Source organism: Ambystoma mexicanum, chromosome 9, assembly GCF_040938575.1.
Source record: "Ambystoma mexicanum isolate Mex_15411 chromosome 9, UKY_AmexF1_1, whole genome shotgun sequence".
Classification (NCBI taxonomy): Eukaryota; Metazoa; Chordata; class Amphibia; order Caudata; family Ambystomatidae; genus Ambystoma; species Ambystoma mexicanum.
The window spans coordinates 1428624675-1428642320 of record NC_090931.1 but is presented as its reverse complement, the minus strand read 5'-3'; the positions used below and the strand labels follow the sequence as shown (position 1 = coordinate 1428642320).

The 17646-nt window shown below is 42.6% G+C and overlaps 1 protein-coding gene across 2 annotated transcripts in view; it reads right to left on the bottom strand.

Moving 5' to 3' along the window:
* The window catches only part of CATIP (ciliogenesis associated TTC17 interacting protein), a 430282-nt gene that overhangs the window by 182433 nt on the left and 230203 nt on the right, over nucleotides 1-17646 (bottom strand). For both annotated transcript variants that reach the window (XM_069616835.1, XM_069616836.1), the window contains exon 5: nucleotides 7093-7293. In XM_069616835.1, the coding sequence (XP_069472936.1) occupies nucleotides 7093-7293 (201 nt within the window). The remainder of the gene's footprint in view (nucleotides 1-7092; nucleotides 7294-17646) is intronic.

The following is a 17646-nucleotide window of genomic DNA, read 5'->3' as shown; positions in this document are numbered from 1 at the left end:
TGTTCGTTTGCGGTCTAGAAAGCAATGGCGTTTGAATACACAGTTGCTTTTAGACTGTGAATTTGTAAAACACATAGGAACAGAAAAATCACTGTTTTTGCAGGAAAATTAGCGATCAGTGGGTTCTTTAACAACGGTTTGGGATGCATTGAAGGCAACACTGCGAGGTCAAATTATAAGCTTTGCATCATATCGCAAAAGTCAACGGGAAAAGGTTATGGTTAATCTAGAGGAAGTTCATAAAGTGTGTCAGGTGCGTTATTGTGACTGTCCTAGTGAAGAGAACATGTTAGCCATGACTCGAGCAAAACATGCCTTAGAGTGCGAGCTCCACCATAAGGCAGAAACGCAAATATTCTACTCCAGGCAGGCTTTCTGCGAGAGGGGTTAAACATCTTGGTCTTTGCTAGCAAGCCGCATATGGCAGAGAGAGAATAATACACAGGTGCTTTTTATTATGGATAAAGAGGAATGATGAAGAGAAAGAATGTAGAAAATTGTGAGGAATTCAATCAGTACTATGCCTCTTTGTATAAGGATGATGAAACAGTCTCTGAAACGGAAATTAGTAATTTTCTAAATAGATTAGACATGCCGAGGCTTACCGAGCAAGAAAGATTAGGCCTGGATGCGCCATTAACAATAGAGGAGGTTCAAGATTCAATCAATACTTTGGCAAATGGTAAAGGTCCTGGCCTTGATGGCTTTCCAATAGAGTTTTATAAGGTCTTTAGTCAGATTTTAACACATTTTCTTGTAATGTTATATGCAGAAATGCTGGCTAATGAAACAGTTGCTGAATAATAATAATTAGGTATCTGAGCACTGCTTATTATTACCCACGGTGTGTTTTGCTCATTTATCAACCTCGGAAGGATGAAAGGCTGAGTTTGGCCCCGCCGGGATTCAAACCTGCGTTAGCAGGCTCTGCACGGATGTCAAAACGAGCGCTCTACTCGCTGTGCCACTTGACCAGCTAATCGATGCAGACGGCATTAATAACGGTCATACCAAAAACAGGTAAAAACCCATCGTTATGTGGAAACTATCGGTCTATATCACTCTTGAATGTGGAGTTAAAATTCTGGCAAAAATATTTGCAAGAAGATTAAATGGCTTACTTCCAAAGCTTGTTCATAGAAACCAAACAGGTTTTGTGAGTGGAAGGAATAGTATTGATAACTTACGCAAGCTGCTCGATGTTATTTATCTCAAGAGACATTCAGCTGATGCATACGCAGAAATTAGTATAGATGCAGAGAAAGCATTTGATAGGGTATTTTTTTTTTTTTACGTCAGGTTCTGCTTAAAGTTAATTGCCGCTTTTTATTAGACTTTTTAGAACCCTTTATGGAGGTGCAAAAGCGATTGTGACAGTCAATGGTAGTCATTCTGATGGTTTCCACATTCTGAAAGGTACTAGGCAGGGTTGCCCTTTGGCCCTGCTATTGTTTGATTTGTTTATTGAGCCCCTCACCATTATGCTTAGAAACAATCCAAATATAATGGGTATTCCTTTTGGAGAATATGTATCAAATGTCCTTTTATACGCAGATGATCTCCTGGCTCTGATCTCAAACCCTGAGCGATCTTACCCTGAGCTTCTGCTGACATTGCAGGGATTTGGTAGATTCTCTAATTACAAAGTTAATGTTACCAAAACTTTGATTTATCCAATTTCCACTGCATGTCATTGGGGGTTGTTTGATGTCGGTCGGGAGATGTGGTCTGATTCGGGTCTTAAATATTTGGGAATTCATATAAATAGGGATATGGAGTCTTTACTTGCATATAATATTCGATTGAAGATTACAGAAATAGATAAGCTCTGTTGCAAATTAGAGAAGTTGAAACTGACTCTACGGGGTAAAGTTAGTGTAGTTAAAATGTCACTTCTTCCGAAAATTCTGTATGTTTTCAGCATGCTCCCTCTGCCACTTTCAAATAGTGTATATTAAGTATTAACAAGTCTATGAGCAAGTTTATGTGGGGTGTAGGAAATAAGGCATGAATTCCAAAAGATATTCTTCATAAACCAGTACATCTGAGTAGGTTTGGTTATCCTGACAAAGCAATATCACTCTGCTTTTACTTTGCGTGCATTGCATCATTGGTTGGCGAATGTAGACATTAATGGCGCAGGCTGGACTAAAACTGAAAAGGAATCCATCTCTCCCACACCACTAGATATGCTTTTGTTCATGGAGAAAAGATTACCGATTGATACAACTCCACCGTTTATAAAGCACGTTGTGAAGGAATAGCGTAAAGACAATGAGATTTGAGGGGAAAAATGTTTATTGTGTCAAGATTCATGTCTATGGAAAAACCAGGCTGTGAAACAGAATAATAAGGTTATATCATGGGTCTCATGGCAAAGGGCAGGTATTTGGAGAATTGGGCAGGTCCATGACGGTCAAAATATGATTGATTTTGAGTTTCTACGCTTTAAATATAAGCTGAAAGCACCTGAGATTTGTCGTTATAATGCCCTGCAGGAGTTTTTTGATGTATTATTCTCGCCATTGAATGCTACGGTGCATGCTACACCTGCGATTCTGCTTCTTTCTAAGTCTGTACCTTTGTCTCCATCTACCTTGTATAAGCTGATTACACCTTCTGCATCCCAGGTGACTTCACAATGTGGTAGAGCAAATTGGGATTCTGATTTGAATAATTCATTGTCAGATATTGAATGGAATCGTGTGTGTGCAGGTCCTGTTAAACATAAGGTGGATTTGGATTTGAGGTATACACAACAAAGAATTAATCACTATCTATATTGGTCACCATGGAGAATGAAATCTTGCTTGTTGAGTGCTGTAGACACCTGATGGAAGTGTAATAGGGAGGTGGACAACACGCGTCACATGTTGTGGTTATGTGGTAAAAGACAGATATTTTGGGATGGTGTTTTCCAGAGAATGGAACTAATTTTGGGCCTACCTGTACCTAGAGAGCCGCTCTTTGGTGGGTTGGGTTTAATTCCTTTAAGTATTGGGCTGTCCAACAGCAAAATGGTTTGATTATATAGAGCCCTTCTTTTAGCTAAAAAGCAGATTCTCCATTTTTTGAAAAAGTGTCGCTTCTCTGAGTTCTGTCCAGGAGAGAGAGGGTATCCTTTAAAGCAAAGCAGCAACCTGACAAATATAAAAGTATCTGGGGAACATTTAATGATCTCTATGCTTAGGTATTTATTATATAGTCTAAGAGGGGTTTAACACCTTTTTTTTCTTTTCTTTTCTCCTTCCCACTTTAATTTCAATGCTTAAGTGTTCTTTACTGATAAAGCTATTATGATGTAATTGTATAAGTATTCTCTGAGCAGTGTATTGTCGTATTATATTTTATTGTTGATGTAATATATTAAATGAATAAATAAAGTTAAAAAGAAAAAAACACAGGTGAGCGCAAACAATCGAGTCTTTGGCCAAAACTTGCTGGATCTAAGCTGGAAGCTGGAAAAATTCCTGAAGCAGCCAAGTACCCCAAAACCACTTTAGAAGAGTTTCCAGTGAGTAGAAAGTTCCCATAAGCATCAATGGGATAAAATTAGTAGGCAATCCATGTATATGGTGAAAAGGTTGGTACGTTTCAGTTGTACCCCAGAGGTGCAGATTTGACAGAACACTACACCAGGGAGGACCAGATGAGACCACAATGAAGTGATCCTGAGGTTGGTGCGAGAACCAGAATCCCCAGAAGATTCAGCACATTGATATGAACCAATTGAGAAAAACGGTTAAGTCACCTGGGACTAATTGCAAACCATACAGAACCCAGAGGGTGAGTATAAAGGAGGGGTGGAAACCCCCTAGGTATGTAAAGAGGACAGACCAGGGGCAATCCCGCACCCAAAAACGGAAGAGTCCAAATAATTTGACAAAGACCGTTTTTATTTAACAAAACCCATATAAAACAAAGACAGCTGTGGATATCAAGACAATCTCTGCACTCTCTGATAATTGCAGGCTTCACAGTGGTTTAAAAGACAATGGGCCTCATTACATGGAATGCGGTAAACCATGGTGCTACTAGCACCATGGTTGCCGCCGGTACCATACCAGTACCACCATGGAGAAAAGGGGAATTACCACCCCATTCCCCCTTTCTCAATTGCGGTACCGTAATTAGCACCAAGGTCCCTATGCGGGTCCCAACTTTAACGGCTGGTCTACAACAGCCGTTAAGGTTGGGTCCCGCAAAGGGACCTCGTAGTAAGGCAGTAAGGGTTTACCGGTACCGGTGCCCTTACCGGTACCGGTAAACCCTTACCGCCTACCGTGTAATGAGGCCCAATAACATCACAATTGACTTCTCATTTTAGAAAATGTATGAGTTGGGGCACTGGTTAAGGGGGTCAAATGATACATATTATATAGGGTTAGTACGTTCACTGGCTGCACTCTGGTGGCCCCGCCTGAGCCCAGCTACTAAACTGATACAGGTGAAAACATGTCATCAGAATACACAACTATTGGCCATTGCAACATTTATAGATGTGCGTTAAAGGCGGGAAGGGACCCATCGGTGGTGCCTCTCAGTCTTGACAGTTTGGAAGGTTACCAGCACATGAGCAACAATAGGGGTTGGTGAGAACGGCACCAAAGTGCTACTTTTCTCAGTAAGGTTACCATTTTTGTTTCTCTAGGCCACAAGCCAGGACTTTTAGCTTTTAACTTTGCATTATCTTGTATGTTTCTGTCCCGATAACTAGATGGGAATGAAGGTCTCAGCCTGTCATGTGTGTGGAGACCACATTTTAGATTATTCTGCTCAGCATTTACTAGGATTTGAGACCTTATTAATGTGGGTGTTTTACCCTTCTTAGCCTCTAGAGACTTGTTTGAGCTATTTTCCTCTCAATATTAAATGGGCATCTGACCTTCCAGCATTATTTGGTTCTTTGCTTAATCTAAGAGATCTGTGTCTCATCTGGGAACTGTTATTGTCTGTTCTCTTGGGGGGGGGGGGTGGCATCCAACGCTTTCCTGTGGACAATAACCGTGACATAGGCTGTACGATTATAGTCTGGGCTGCTCAGGTCAGAGTGTTCTGCTACCTCAACGAGCCAGGCCCCTCTGCAGCTTCGAGGCTTCTCGATGTCTCCCATTCACTCAAACGTGGCTGCACCGTCCATTCTGTTTAACACAGCCGCTCATTCTTTCTGTGTTTCTGCGTTGAGCAAGCTTTATGTGTATTCTTATGCATCTTGCATTTCAGCATATTTATAGAACATGTGTTTTCTAGCCTACTGGATGCAAGTATATTCGTCATGTCTATGTGCAATTTGACCTATTGTTCATGTAGCTTCATGGTGCATGCCTATCTGCTTTGTGTCTAATGCATCTATGTGTGTCAGTTTCAGTGGTGACGTCATCTACGTTTTTCGTTACAACATGTTCATGTCTTCCATAGTTTGCAAATGTATCTCTTCTTCTATTGATCCAGGATAAGGTCGGTAGCATTGCCTCAGCGAGTAACGTCTCTCACATCTGCGATATGGCGGTGGAGAGGAGGTAGTTGATATAACTGATGTGCTCCACCCATTTCAATAGCATCAAGACAGGCGAGGGGCCAACACAATGAATGATACATTTGTTTACTTCTCAACATGAGTATCTTGAATAACCCAATACACTAGGGCCGAGAGGTTAGTACTCACAGTGTTTCCTTTCAGAACAAAGGTTCCTAAATGGCAGAGCTACCCAGTGAGTACATTAATTTGTTCCTAGGTGTAGTTCACATGATGCAATTTCCCAGGGACCGGAGTCCTGGGCCAGCAATGATCCCAGAGGTGGAAAAGAAGAATAAGGGCTCAATCCCATGATTGAGCCCCTCAAGCCAGAAGTAACAGCAACAATGAATAAGTGTCAATGAAAGCAGTATCCAGAGGCTGAAAGTGTAAAGGAAGGGAGGACACCAGAAGAAGACAGTCCCTTAAAGGAGACTATTGTGGAGGTCGCCAAGGACGACTGAGGAGTAAATGAGATGTGTGTTGGACTCCAGACAACCTTCCAGGAAGTGGCAGCTTCCAGCACCAGTGCTGGATGACCTTAGCTGTAAAACAGGAGAGACAGCGGCAGAACGGATTGGAGATGGTCCCAGCACAGAAGACCTGATCCAGCACACAAGTAGAGTCAGCAGGACAGAGGAAGCACAGAATAGATGTCCAGAGGCAGAAAACACAAACCAAAGATCAGCCCGAATGGTCAAATCTGGTCCTTATATTGCAACAATGGTAATGGTTTCCCCTTAAATACAACCACTCAGAGGCTCTAGCGAAAGCCAGCCCACCAATCAAATTAGAGTATTGGGGACAAAGGGTCAGGAGGCCAGACCATCTGAATGGGCCACTCAACCTCCCACAGGATGTGATGTGGCCATCTCAGGGGAATCAACCGGTGTAAACCAGTAAAGACCAATATGGAGGCTGCCTCACTGGGCTCACAAAAAGCCCGCGTTGGCAGAATAGACATTTTAGGCCTACCCAGTGATTACCATGAACAAAAAAAGCCCCTCAAACAAACAAAAAAAGTAAGAGAGCTGGACTTAAAAAAATACATTGGTATCCTGTAAGGCTAGCAAAAGTTACTTTGAGATTCCAATGCGGTAAATCAGCTTGCACCTTTGGTGAAACCAAAACTAAATAATAGTTGCTACCAGCTTGCTCCCTAAAATTAAGGTACGATTATACAATCACTCTTAGAGTACAAATGGGATGCTTAGACTGGGAGCCTTATGGGTGAGCCAGAACCATATATTCATAATGGGCCAAAATGAGTTGCAATGGCAGGGGAGCTTCAGGAGAAGTCCCTCCCGTGTCATTACCTGGACACATTAGATTTCCAGACTGTAAATTCACCAACAATTACCTTCATGCTGATCTAGCCACTCTACGTTCACAGATGTCCGTCTGGCTCAACAAGCCAAGAAGCAGAGAGTGCTACATGGCTAAAAGTGTACAACACCTCTATGCTAAGAGAAGAGATTGTAGCATATAGGAGCATCAGAGGATGGGGATGTGGAAAAGTAAGCAGAAACACCACCATGTCATTTTGGACTTCAAGAAAAACAGCACACTTCTCTCACCTATTATCGATGTCCCACATGGTGCGTCGTCTAAGGCTCCTTGGCTGGATGCGTGGACCAGGTAACATTCAACCTCATCTTTGCCTTCTTCTTCATAGACTGCCCGCTGCACCGAGGCAGTGAACTCTCCCAGCTCCCTGCCTGTTTCTGAGATGGTCACCAGAGAGTCACCAAACAAACATAGCTGGAGCTCCTCGGGATCTAAAGAAAAAGGATTAAAAGCAATGAGCCTTCTTGAATTGTCTTCCCTTTCATTATTTTCCTGGCCTTTCGCTATCTAATGTGTGGTTTCCCCAACCAGAAAAAGTTACAAACCTTGTGAAGCCCTACAGTTACATTACATAGGGAGACAGCTATAGAGTACAGCCAATTGATTGGTCTTTCTAAAACCTTAAGGGGATATGGTAAAACTCACTACATTGACTCATGTACTCCTACTCCAAAAGATGACCTTCATTAAGCCTAAGAGCTTGCCTTTCTCAGTTCAGGCAGATATCAGAGCTCTTTTGTAGGACACAAGAGTCAACCATAAATTTGGAAGTCGACTCCCAAGCACATCAACATTCCCATATACCACACCCTAAGCCACAAAATATCAGCTAGCTCCCCCCGATTTCAGATCCTCTATCCTCTATCTGTACCATAGGTACACATATTGCACAAAAGGTGGGGATTGTGGGGGAATCGTAGGGAGGAATGGTAGCTGTAGGATACAAGATTCCCCAAAGATATCTTGGATGGACCTATGAGTAAGGATATACTACTAAGTGGGGATTGGTGATGTAGTGAAAAGAAAATGGGTGGCTTCTCTGGAGCTAATGTCTAAAGTATACAATGTTTACAAATTGTAAGGTGGATACCACATCTGCAAACAGTTTACAGATTGGGCCGCTGCAACGATTATCATGAGCAACCAAATATTTTGATCAATAAATATTAGTGTCTCCATTTTTATGAATGTCTATTTGAATTAAGGCTGCACATCATTACAGTTTCCCATAATGCTTAGTTAGCATATTGTTTCCAGTTTAAAGCAAATCCACCTGCACATCATTACCAGTGTACTGCCCAGTCATCAGATTCTCATGGCCATTTAATAGAGCAATACCACTTTTCAATATGTACAGAATAGTGACGCAGCACATGATTTCTTCAATTGTCTGTTAGGCTTCACATGGCTGCTTTCTATTGTATTAACCAAATCCATCAATGCTGGGATCAACTTCCCTCTACCAACAGATTCTTCTTTCTGTTGCTGGGGCTGGAAAGAAAGGACTGCAATGTGCAACCTCACAATGAGGACTGGTTGCTCAATTCCAGGACTGGGACCACCCACCGAGGAGGCTAAGTTAGAGCTATTCAAGCTCAAAATTCGCAAAAGCAAGCACATGGGCGCATCCATTTTGTGAAATGGATGCCCGCCTGTGCTGGCTTTTGCTTTTGCGGCACTAATGAAGGAAAAGCCAGCCAGCTGTGGTAAACAAAAGCTACCACTGGGTGGCTTTTCCTTCATTGGTGCTGTACGCGGAGGACGGGGACCGGAGGGGCACTTGGTGTGGGGACTCAGCAAGGAATATGAGTTAGAAATAAGGCAGGAGTAAAGAATGTGATTGGGATGGGTAGGCGGGATACTTCCAATTGTCTCTTGAATTTGCTGCAGATGGTTGAGAACAAGTGATGGAGATACATATATAGCAAGATAATATGTAATGGGTTACATAGCAGTAGAAGTATGGATAATGGACATAAGAGTTAAACGTGTGCAACTATGCCATGGCAATATGTGGCGATTATTGGTGGGGCGAAACTGATGGACTATAAGGACTGATATAGACTTCTAGTGGTGACAGGAAAGTAAAGATAGTACCTTGGTGATTGTACAGGATATAGTGGAAGGGAAGGAATGGTAGATGTGTTATACACGATTGTTAAATAAATCTAAGATATTTATGGAATGATATGGGGGAGTGGGACAGGGATGAAAGTCGCTATACCATATGTATTGAAACAAGAAATCAGGTGCAGGCTTTGGGGTAATTACAGTTCATGATGTTGGAGTTTTTGTATATATTGAAACTCAATATCACCTTGCGAAGGCGCCGGGTGTAATGTTAGGTTTATTCTATATGCGTTCTGATAGTTATGTGTGTTTGTCCTTGTTTTTTGTCTTGCAGCACATTTACAACTCATGTTACTTGAGCCCCTTCACATCCTATACAGGGGATGGAATTGAATTAAGTGGTTAGATATATCTTAGGAACAGACAGCTGATGGGTGAATTAAATGTATGTTCCTGGAATGTTAAAGGTCTCAACATCCCAAAGAAAAGAAAAGAAGTGCTAACCAAAATGAAGATGGAAAAGATAGATATCGCCCTTCTGCTAGATGAATCAAAGCATCTCCTCAAGAGCAATTTGTGTACAAGAGCTCTTTTGAACTATTACAACACCAAATCAAGGGGAGTGGGAATTCTGTTACGCAAAGGTCTGAATTTGAAGATGGTGTAAGTAGTGATGGATGAGGAAGGGAGGGTCATTTTGATTAACGCTAAATATGAAGGGAGATTAATTACAATACGGTCTATTTATGGACTGTGTACTAGTGGAAGCTCCTTCTTTAAGAAGATGTTAATGCTTTTGAGAGAAATGAATGGGGAATACACAATCCTAGGGGGTGATTTTAACTGTGTTCTTGATCGAAGAATTGACCATTCTGCACAGTGTAGATATACAGCAGAGAGCATGAGTAAGGCATTTAATGAATTTTTACAAGTTCTAAATCTGGTTGAGTTTGGAGGTTTATGCACCCGGGGCAGAGGGGGTTCTCCTTCTATCCACCGGTCCATGATTCGCATTCAAGGATCGATTACTTCCTGATTTCGGAGAGACTGGCAAAAAAGGTCCATAATGTGGACATTAAGGAAAGAGGGATATCAGATCACTCGTTGATGACGATGAGTGTGAATATGGGGTTAGAAAGCTCAGGATTTTCAAAGTGGCGCCTAAAAACCTACATATTACAAGAACAAGGAGTGATTGAACCTCTAGAGGAATTCAACAAAAACTTCTTTGAAATAAATGAGGGCTCAGCTTCCGATGTTATCGTCTGGGATAGCTCTAAGGCTGCCGTAAGGGGGGAACTAATGAATATTACATCCTGTACAAGGAAAAAGGGAATGGCTGAGCTTAAAAGGTTGGAAAGTGAGTTGGGTGCGGCCCATAAAAAGTATGCAGTATCAAAAAGAATAGAGGACAAGGTGAATGTGGGAAGGTTGAGAGAGCGCCTTAAACAGGAAATGGATATTCAATATGACAAAGGCATGTTATTCATGAGACAGAAGTTCTGGGAACAAGAGGACAGAAACGGTAGGTTGTTAGCAAATAGGCTACGTGGTGTAATAGAGAGTAGAAAATAGAAGGGGAAAGTGGAGAATATAAAACTAAAAAAGGGGAGATATGCAAGAGCTTCAGGACATTTTACGAATCCTTATATAAGGAAGAACAATTCCCAACACCTGAGGGTATGGATACATTTTCCGATACAATTAACCTACCAAGGTTAAATGATAATCAATCAGCAAATGTTGATGGTCCCATTACGGAGGAGGAATTACTGACAGCTATTAAACAGCTCAATAAAGGTAAGACACCATGCTTGGATGGCCTCCCGGTTGAGTTTTATCAGGCATTGAGTGGGGTGCTGGTGCCATTCTTGTGCACTCTCTATAATGGTTTTATGAGAGATGGGGTAGTTTGTCCCACAATGAGAGAGGCTTGTATAGTAGTGCTTCCAAAACCAGGCAAAGATTGCAAAAAATGTGGAAACTACAGGCCGGTTTCATTATTAATGTTGATCTTAAGTTATTACAAGGATAATGACTAATCGGCTTGATGCATGCATTGGTGACTTAATCAGTAGCTCCTAGTTTGGTTTTATGAGAGGTAGGTATGGGTATGACCATATTAGAACACTAATAGGCATATTGGGTCTACCAAAGGAGAAGATTCAGGACACTTTATTAATTTTTATGGATGCAGAAAAGGCCTTCGATAGGGTCAACTGGGCTTTTCTATACCACACCCAAAAATGGGATTTAGAGACACATTTATAAGAGTTATTAGAACGTTGAACTCATCAATTAGTGCAAAGGTCTGGGTAAACTGTGTTATGTCTTCTTAATTTCTTCTATCTAGAGGTACTTGACAAGGATCCTCATTGTTGCCATACTTATTTAACTTAGCATTGGAACCGCTTATTGCATACATAAAACAAGAGCAGAGTCTTCACGGTCTTAAATTTTGGATAGCGAAGTTAAAATTTTGTGTTATGCAGATGATATGACTATTATCTTAACAAACCCAATAGAAATATGTGAAATATTTAAATGTATGTTTAGTGAAGTGGGACTGTTATCTGGCCACCAGATAAATTGGGAAAAAACAGTAGTCTTCCCTCTAGATGTTGGACAACCCAGGAATGTTATGGGTTCCTGGAATTGTCAATGTGAAGTGGGTACAATGAAGTATTTGCGTGTATACATGGTCCGAGACTTGAAAAGGATGGCAGAATACAATGTTTCAAAAATATTGGAGAAAATAAAAAGACATTTTAAAATAGGGTCAATTAAAGCTAGGACTATGGGCTAAAGTTAATGCCATAAAAATGGTGCTTCTACCAAAGGTGCTCTACGTCATACAGTCTATACCCCTGAAGTTCACAAAAAAGGTCATTCTTCGTATTGATAAGGCTTTTCAGGGGTTTCTATGGGGGGAGGGTAACAGACCAAAGTTTCCCAAATATATTTTAACACGTTCTGTAAAGGAAGGGGGATTTGGGTATCCCAACCTAATGAATTACTGCACTGGGTTTGCACTTAAGAAATCAACATTTTATTTTTCTGAAATAAATAATTATGTTCCCAACTGGCATGTCATTGAAAATGCACAATTCTCGCCTTATGCTCCGAGTGATATGTATTCAATGTCCAAATTGGCAAGCTCTGCAGTAAAACGACCTACTATGAGTACAACTAAGGAGGCGATGCAAAATATTATGATAAATAGAGGGGAAAACATCTGGATACATTACGACGCATCTTTGTGGCATAAAATAGGGCTACAAATAGCAAATAAAACTTTATGCTGGAAGAGTTGGATTAAAAATGGCATACTTAAAGTATGTGATGTATGGGAAAATGATCACATGATGCCCATTGATCAACTGAGAGAATCCTTCGGGATTGGGGGTAGGAAACAGGAGCATTATAGGGCTTTAAATTCTCTTTTGATAGAAAGGAAAGGAATGTTGGGTGACACCATGAGAGAAAGACCCTCAGTATGTGAGATTATTCGATCTGTCCCGTGTGCTGTGTCCACATATATGAAACTAATGCCAATGGAGAGGTCACAAATGGAGGCATGGGATAAACTTCGTCAGGCTTGGATGGAGGATCTTGGCATAGATATTCCTACGGAGGAATGGGAGTATCTGCTTCATATAGGGGTACAGACAAAATCGGACTTGAGGCTAAGGTATGTTAGACAGAGGATCCTTTGCAGACTACATTGGACGCCATCAAAGATGGTCAGGTTAGCACTTTTGGAAGCTGATACCTGTTGGGGTTGCGGTTGTAGTGGGGGTACCTTAATGCATATGCTGTGTGTGTGTTCTAGAGTATCCACCATTTGGAACGAAGTTTTAGCTAGATTAGACATCGTGGTGGGAGAGCCTCTTCCGCGTACCTTCTATTCAACGATTTCATTATCAAACAGTGGAAGAGGGGATAAGGCCAGGGTAAGAACAGATTGGATCAATAGGGTTTTGGTAATGGTGGCAAAGCAAATACTGAGAGTTTGGAAGACGAGGAAAAAGCCAAATGTAGATGAATGGCTATTAGATGTTCGAACCTTATCGAACAATGAAAAAGTTATGTTATTAAAACAAGGGAGAGATGGGCAATATTCTCGAATTTGGGGATCTTTTAATGAATTGTACAGTTAAAAGCCAATAACCACATGTATCAACTACTGTATATATTAGTTAAGGGGATAGTGTAAATATTATATGGAGTCGTCTGTTGTGCCTATCAATGTTGAGTTGTCTATTGTAAGTCAAAAGTCTAAAAATTGGTTGTGAAATGGAAATTTAGAATTGTTAATGAATTTTCAATTTCATAAATTTAGGAATGGTACTACCTGACTATTAGTGGATTTGTGTATTTTGCAATCTGGATGTAAAGTAATGATGTTATGAACATGTTGTAGTTCTGTTCTTTGTATGTTTATTCTAAAACAATAAATAAAATGGCTAAAATTAAAAAAATTAAAGGCGCTTTTGTAGTGCGGATCACACAACCTTCCTCCTTTAGTATTAGGACTCTAGTTCCTGCCCATCAGACACTCCTGGGTTGATCCTCCACCACAAGGGAACGAGCACGCAGAGTAGAAAGGAAAGGGGCAGTCTCCTAGCACGGCTTCCCTCATATTTTCCAGACTGGTCCAGGGCATCTCAGCTCCCAGCCACGCTGTATGATTCTCTGCTGCAGACACCAACCTCCTGGTCCTTCTCCAGTCGTTCCCCTTTGCCATTGAGCAGGGCTCCATTTATACACTGGCAGCCCTTTGATAGGCTGCAGGTGAGGATGATCACTCCGCCTTGCCTGACCACAACTAAAGGGACTTGCCTGACCTTTACTTCTCTTAGCAGGCAGCTTCCTTGTCTCTTCATTGCTCTTAGTTGCCTCTTCTTCGTCTCAGTACTATCAACTGTCAATGGTGGAGAAATGAGGGGAGCTGGCTTACAAAAGCCAGGAAAGGTTGGGGAGGGTTTGTGTTGATTGCCACTAGGGAAAGGGAGATATATGTCTCATCCATCTTACCCTTTATCCTCTTCCCCCTCTTTCTGGTGCGTCAGGACTGGTGATTTCTTCTATTACTGTCTGAGCCTTTGTGACATGGGTAACAAGATCCTATAATAGCTTCTGGAATCGAGGACTCTTCCTGCAAGGGAACTGCTGAATACCATGTCTTGCCTGAGAGCATCTCATTCCTACCCCCCACCCCCCAAGAACTCTCCACCCAGGGGATACCCACTCACTTCTCCACCCCCAGGGTCAGGATTCAAAAACGGTGGCCTTTCCCTGGCTGCTTGTGAAGAGGATCCCAGGGGAGTAGATGTGAGGATGCCCTCAGCTGTCTCACACATGCTATAGAGTGGGTGTGCGTGAGTGCATGTGATTGTATGGGAGGGTGTATGCAAGGCAGTGGGTGCGAGGGTGCTTGAGAGCGCATGAGAAAGGGAGAGTATGTGCATGCAAGGTGTGTGTGTGTGTGTGTGTGTGTGTATATATATATAACTGAGACACATGGATGAGTGTCGGCACAGAAGGAATTCAACTGTCTGAATGGGGCTGCAAGAGAAACAGGAGCACGAGAGGCACTCAGGGTGCTTGACCAGGTAGTAGCAGATCTATAATCTGGGAAGAAGGACTTCCTGACACTCTACTGAGACATTCTAAGAGTAACTTGATTTTTTGAAACTCTCTATTTATAAATATATGCTCTATTTGTGTGTCTCCCTCAATCTTTTTCTCATACTCTGCCTCTTTCACTCCATCTCTCTCGCACACACCCGCCATCTATTGGGCATGCTTTTTTTGTCACTCTGACTTTCTCTTCTTGCCACTTTTCCTTTTGTCTTCCTCTTCTTTCCTTTGCCTTCATCACTCACTCTCTCCCTCCGTTTTGTAACCCTTCGCTGTGTCTCTCTTACTCTCTTTTCCAATATCTCTTGCCCCTTCTGTCTATCTCCCTTTTCTACTTATAATGCATTGTTGACCCCTCACTGTTTCTCACTCACTTCTGTCTTTTCACTAAAGGCAAACCTCTCATTATTTCTCGGTCCTTTCTATTTTCCCCCTCTACGCCCTCTATGTCTCTCATCGCCCCTCTGACACACTCTTTTCTCTTACATTCCTATCACTTTTTCCTGTCTCTTTTGGTTTCCTCTTTCACTGTTTACTTCGTCCCTGCTTCCCTTTTCATTAGCGGAACGCTAAGCATTTTACAGGTGTCACTGGAGACTAGGGTTATGAGCTCTACACTGTAAATGCAATGAGCCTGATTTGCACAGCATTTTTCAATGAGATTGCTCCTTTGTAAAACGCTTTTGTAAATCAGGTCCAATATGTTCAGCAACGAAATGTGAATGGAGACGGGGCAGGTTTTCTTTTTTCTTTTTAGCTTTATTTGCTGACATTTTGTGTTAAGAACTCCCACCTATCCCCTCCCTGTTCCCCTCCTCCTCCTTAACTTCCCCCTTCCTCCTCCCCAGAGCTGCTTATCTAGAAACATACAAATATAGATAGTAGAGCTTCGCCCCTTGATAACGTGGCTTCATCCAGGCTTTCCGGTCATATATAAAATCCTCATGTTGTGAGGGCACATTTGAATTCGATAATCTTCCCTAAGGTATGACTATAACGGTCTCCATTCCTCCCTGAATTTCGTAGAGTCCCCTTAAATGTTATACGTTACCCATTCAATTACCAATATGTGCCAAAATCCTGTACATGCACTCGTGGAATGTGGGCGCTTCATTGTTTTTCCATTTCCGGCCCGCCAACACTAGGACCATATATGCCTTACACTCCACCCTGCTATGCGGGCGGTATCCTTCCATCGTAGGCCCAGAATGCATCCCTCCATCCCCAGTGGTGGGTTCATGCTTAGTATTCCCTTGATTGCCGTTTGCACCTGGTTCCAAAAGTGTCTTATAATTGGCCATGACCACGAAATGTGTGCCTAATTCCCCATCTCATGCAGCCCCTCCAGCAGACAGAGTATGCATCCTGGTATAGGATCCCAGCCTTTCCGGAGTATAATGCCATTGCGTGATCACCTTGTACCACATCGCTCTTAGTTAGATAGAGCAGGTAAGTCTAGGAATATTGCCCAACAAGGCCTCTCAATCCTCCTGTGCTATCTGTCAACCCAGCATTCTTTCCCATTTGCCCATGTATGACCATGTCTCCCATGTGACCCCTTCTGCTATTAAAGTGTATAATGCTGAAAGTAAGACCCCGGAATGAGAAGTAATATACTTCTCGAATGCGGTAAGTGGGCTGCTCGCCGCTGATTTATTGGAAGGGTCTAACGCCCAATGTCGCAGCTGGTAATATCAGAACATGTCCCTTTCTGAGATGTAAAAGGCCTGCTTGCACTGCTCAAAGGATTTTATTTCCTGTCCTTGCATCATATCTTTGAGTCTCAGATACCCTGCTGCCTTCCAGGGCCCGAAGGTCCCTACATCCATCCCCGGTCTGAATTGGGGGTTCCTAAATAATGGTGTAAATGGGCCAGGCGGTATGATATACACCCCCCTGTTTTATCAGGTCATCCCACACCTCCCCTACCAATGCCGTGATCCTTGACACTCAGATGCTAGCTGGACGATCTTCTTTAGCCAGCCACAGTTCCTCCTCTAGGGGAGCCCCAACTACTACCCTGTCAATTTGGGTCCACAGTTTGTCCTCATCTCCCGACAGCCACTGGTTCAGCACCCACAGTTGGGCAGCCTGATAATATCTGAAGTCCGGGAAGGCCAATACCCCCTTCCTCTCGGGGCCGTGAGCACCCGCCAGGCTAACCTCGGTTTCATATTCTGCCCTATAAAGGCTGAGAGAAGCTGATTGAGTGATTTGAAGAATATTCTGGGTAGGGGAACTGGCAGGGCCTGAAAATAATAGAGAAAGTGTGGTAGGGTCACCATTCTAATTTAGGCAATTCCCACATCCATGATATATACAGCGGGTTCCATCGTCATAAGTCTGTTTTAAGTGTGTTGAGAAGCTGGGGGTAAATTGCAAGTCATAATATGGATCCCCAAATATTGAATACTCTCTTTCTGCCACTGAAACGGGAAACACACCTTGCACCTACCCTAAGACTTCTCCTTGACAACGTGAGGTTCAGCACCTCCGATGTATGAACATTTTTAGCCCGGACGCTTCACTAAACAACGCTATCTCGGAGGCCTCCACCTCGAGAGATGTATCTGGTTCTGAGAGGGCCAGAAGCACATCATCGGCAAACGCCTTTGTTTAATGGAGCATCCTCACAAATCGGATACCCTTTACCTCCAGTGCCTCTAGCAAGCGCTGCAAAAAGGGTTCTAGAAAAACTGCATACAGCAAAGAGGAAAGCGGGCAGCCCTGTTTAGTTCTCTTTTGCAGGCAAATGGGGCCGGACAGCTGTGCATTTATGGACAGCGCAAAGTGGGTGTTTGATAGTTTGCCTGTATGCGTCTAAGGTACCGCTCTCCAAAACACATACGTGCCATGATGAGGAAAAGAAACTACCACTCCACGCGGTCAAACACCTTTTCGGCATCTAAGACTAGCAGGACCGCCAGGATCCCGCGCTTCACTACTTTCTCCAGCAGATGGGCATACCCGCCTTGTGTTGTCAAATGTCTGTCGGTGACGAATAAAGCCTGACTTATCAGGATTAATGAGACCCAGGACCCGACCTTCGAGTCTGGTAGCTATGATCTTAG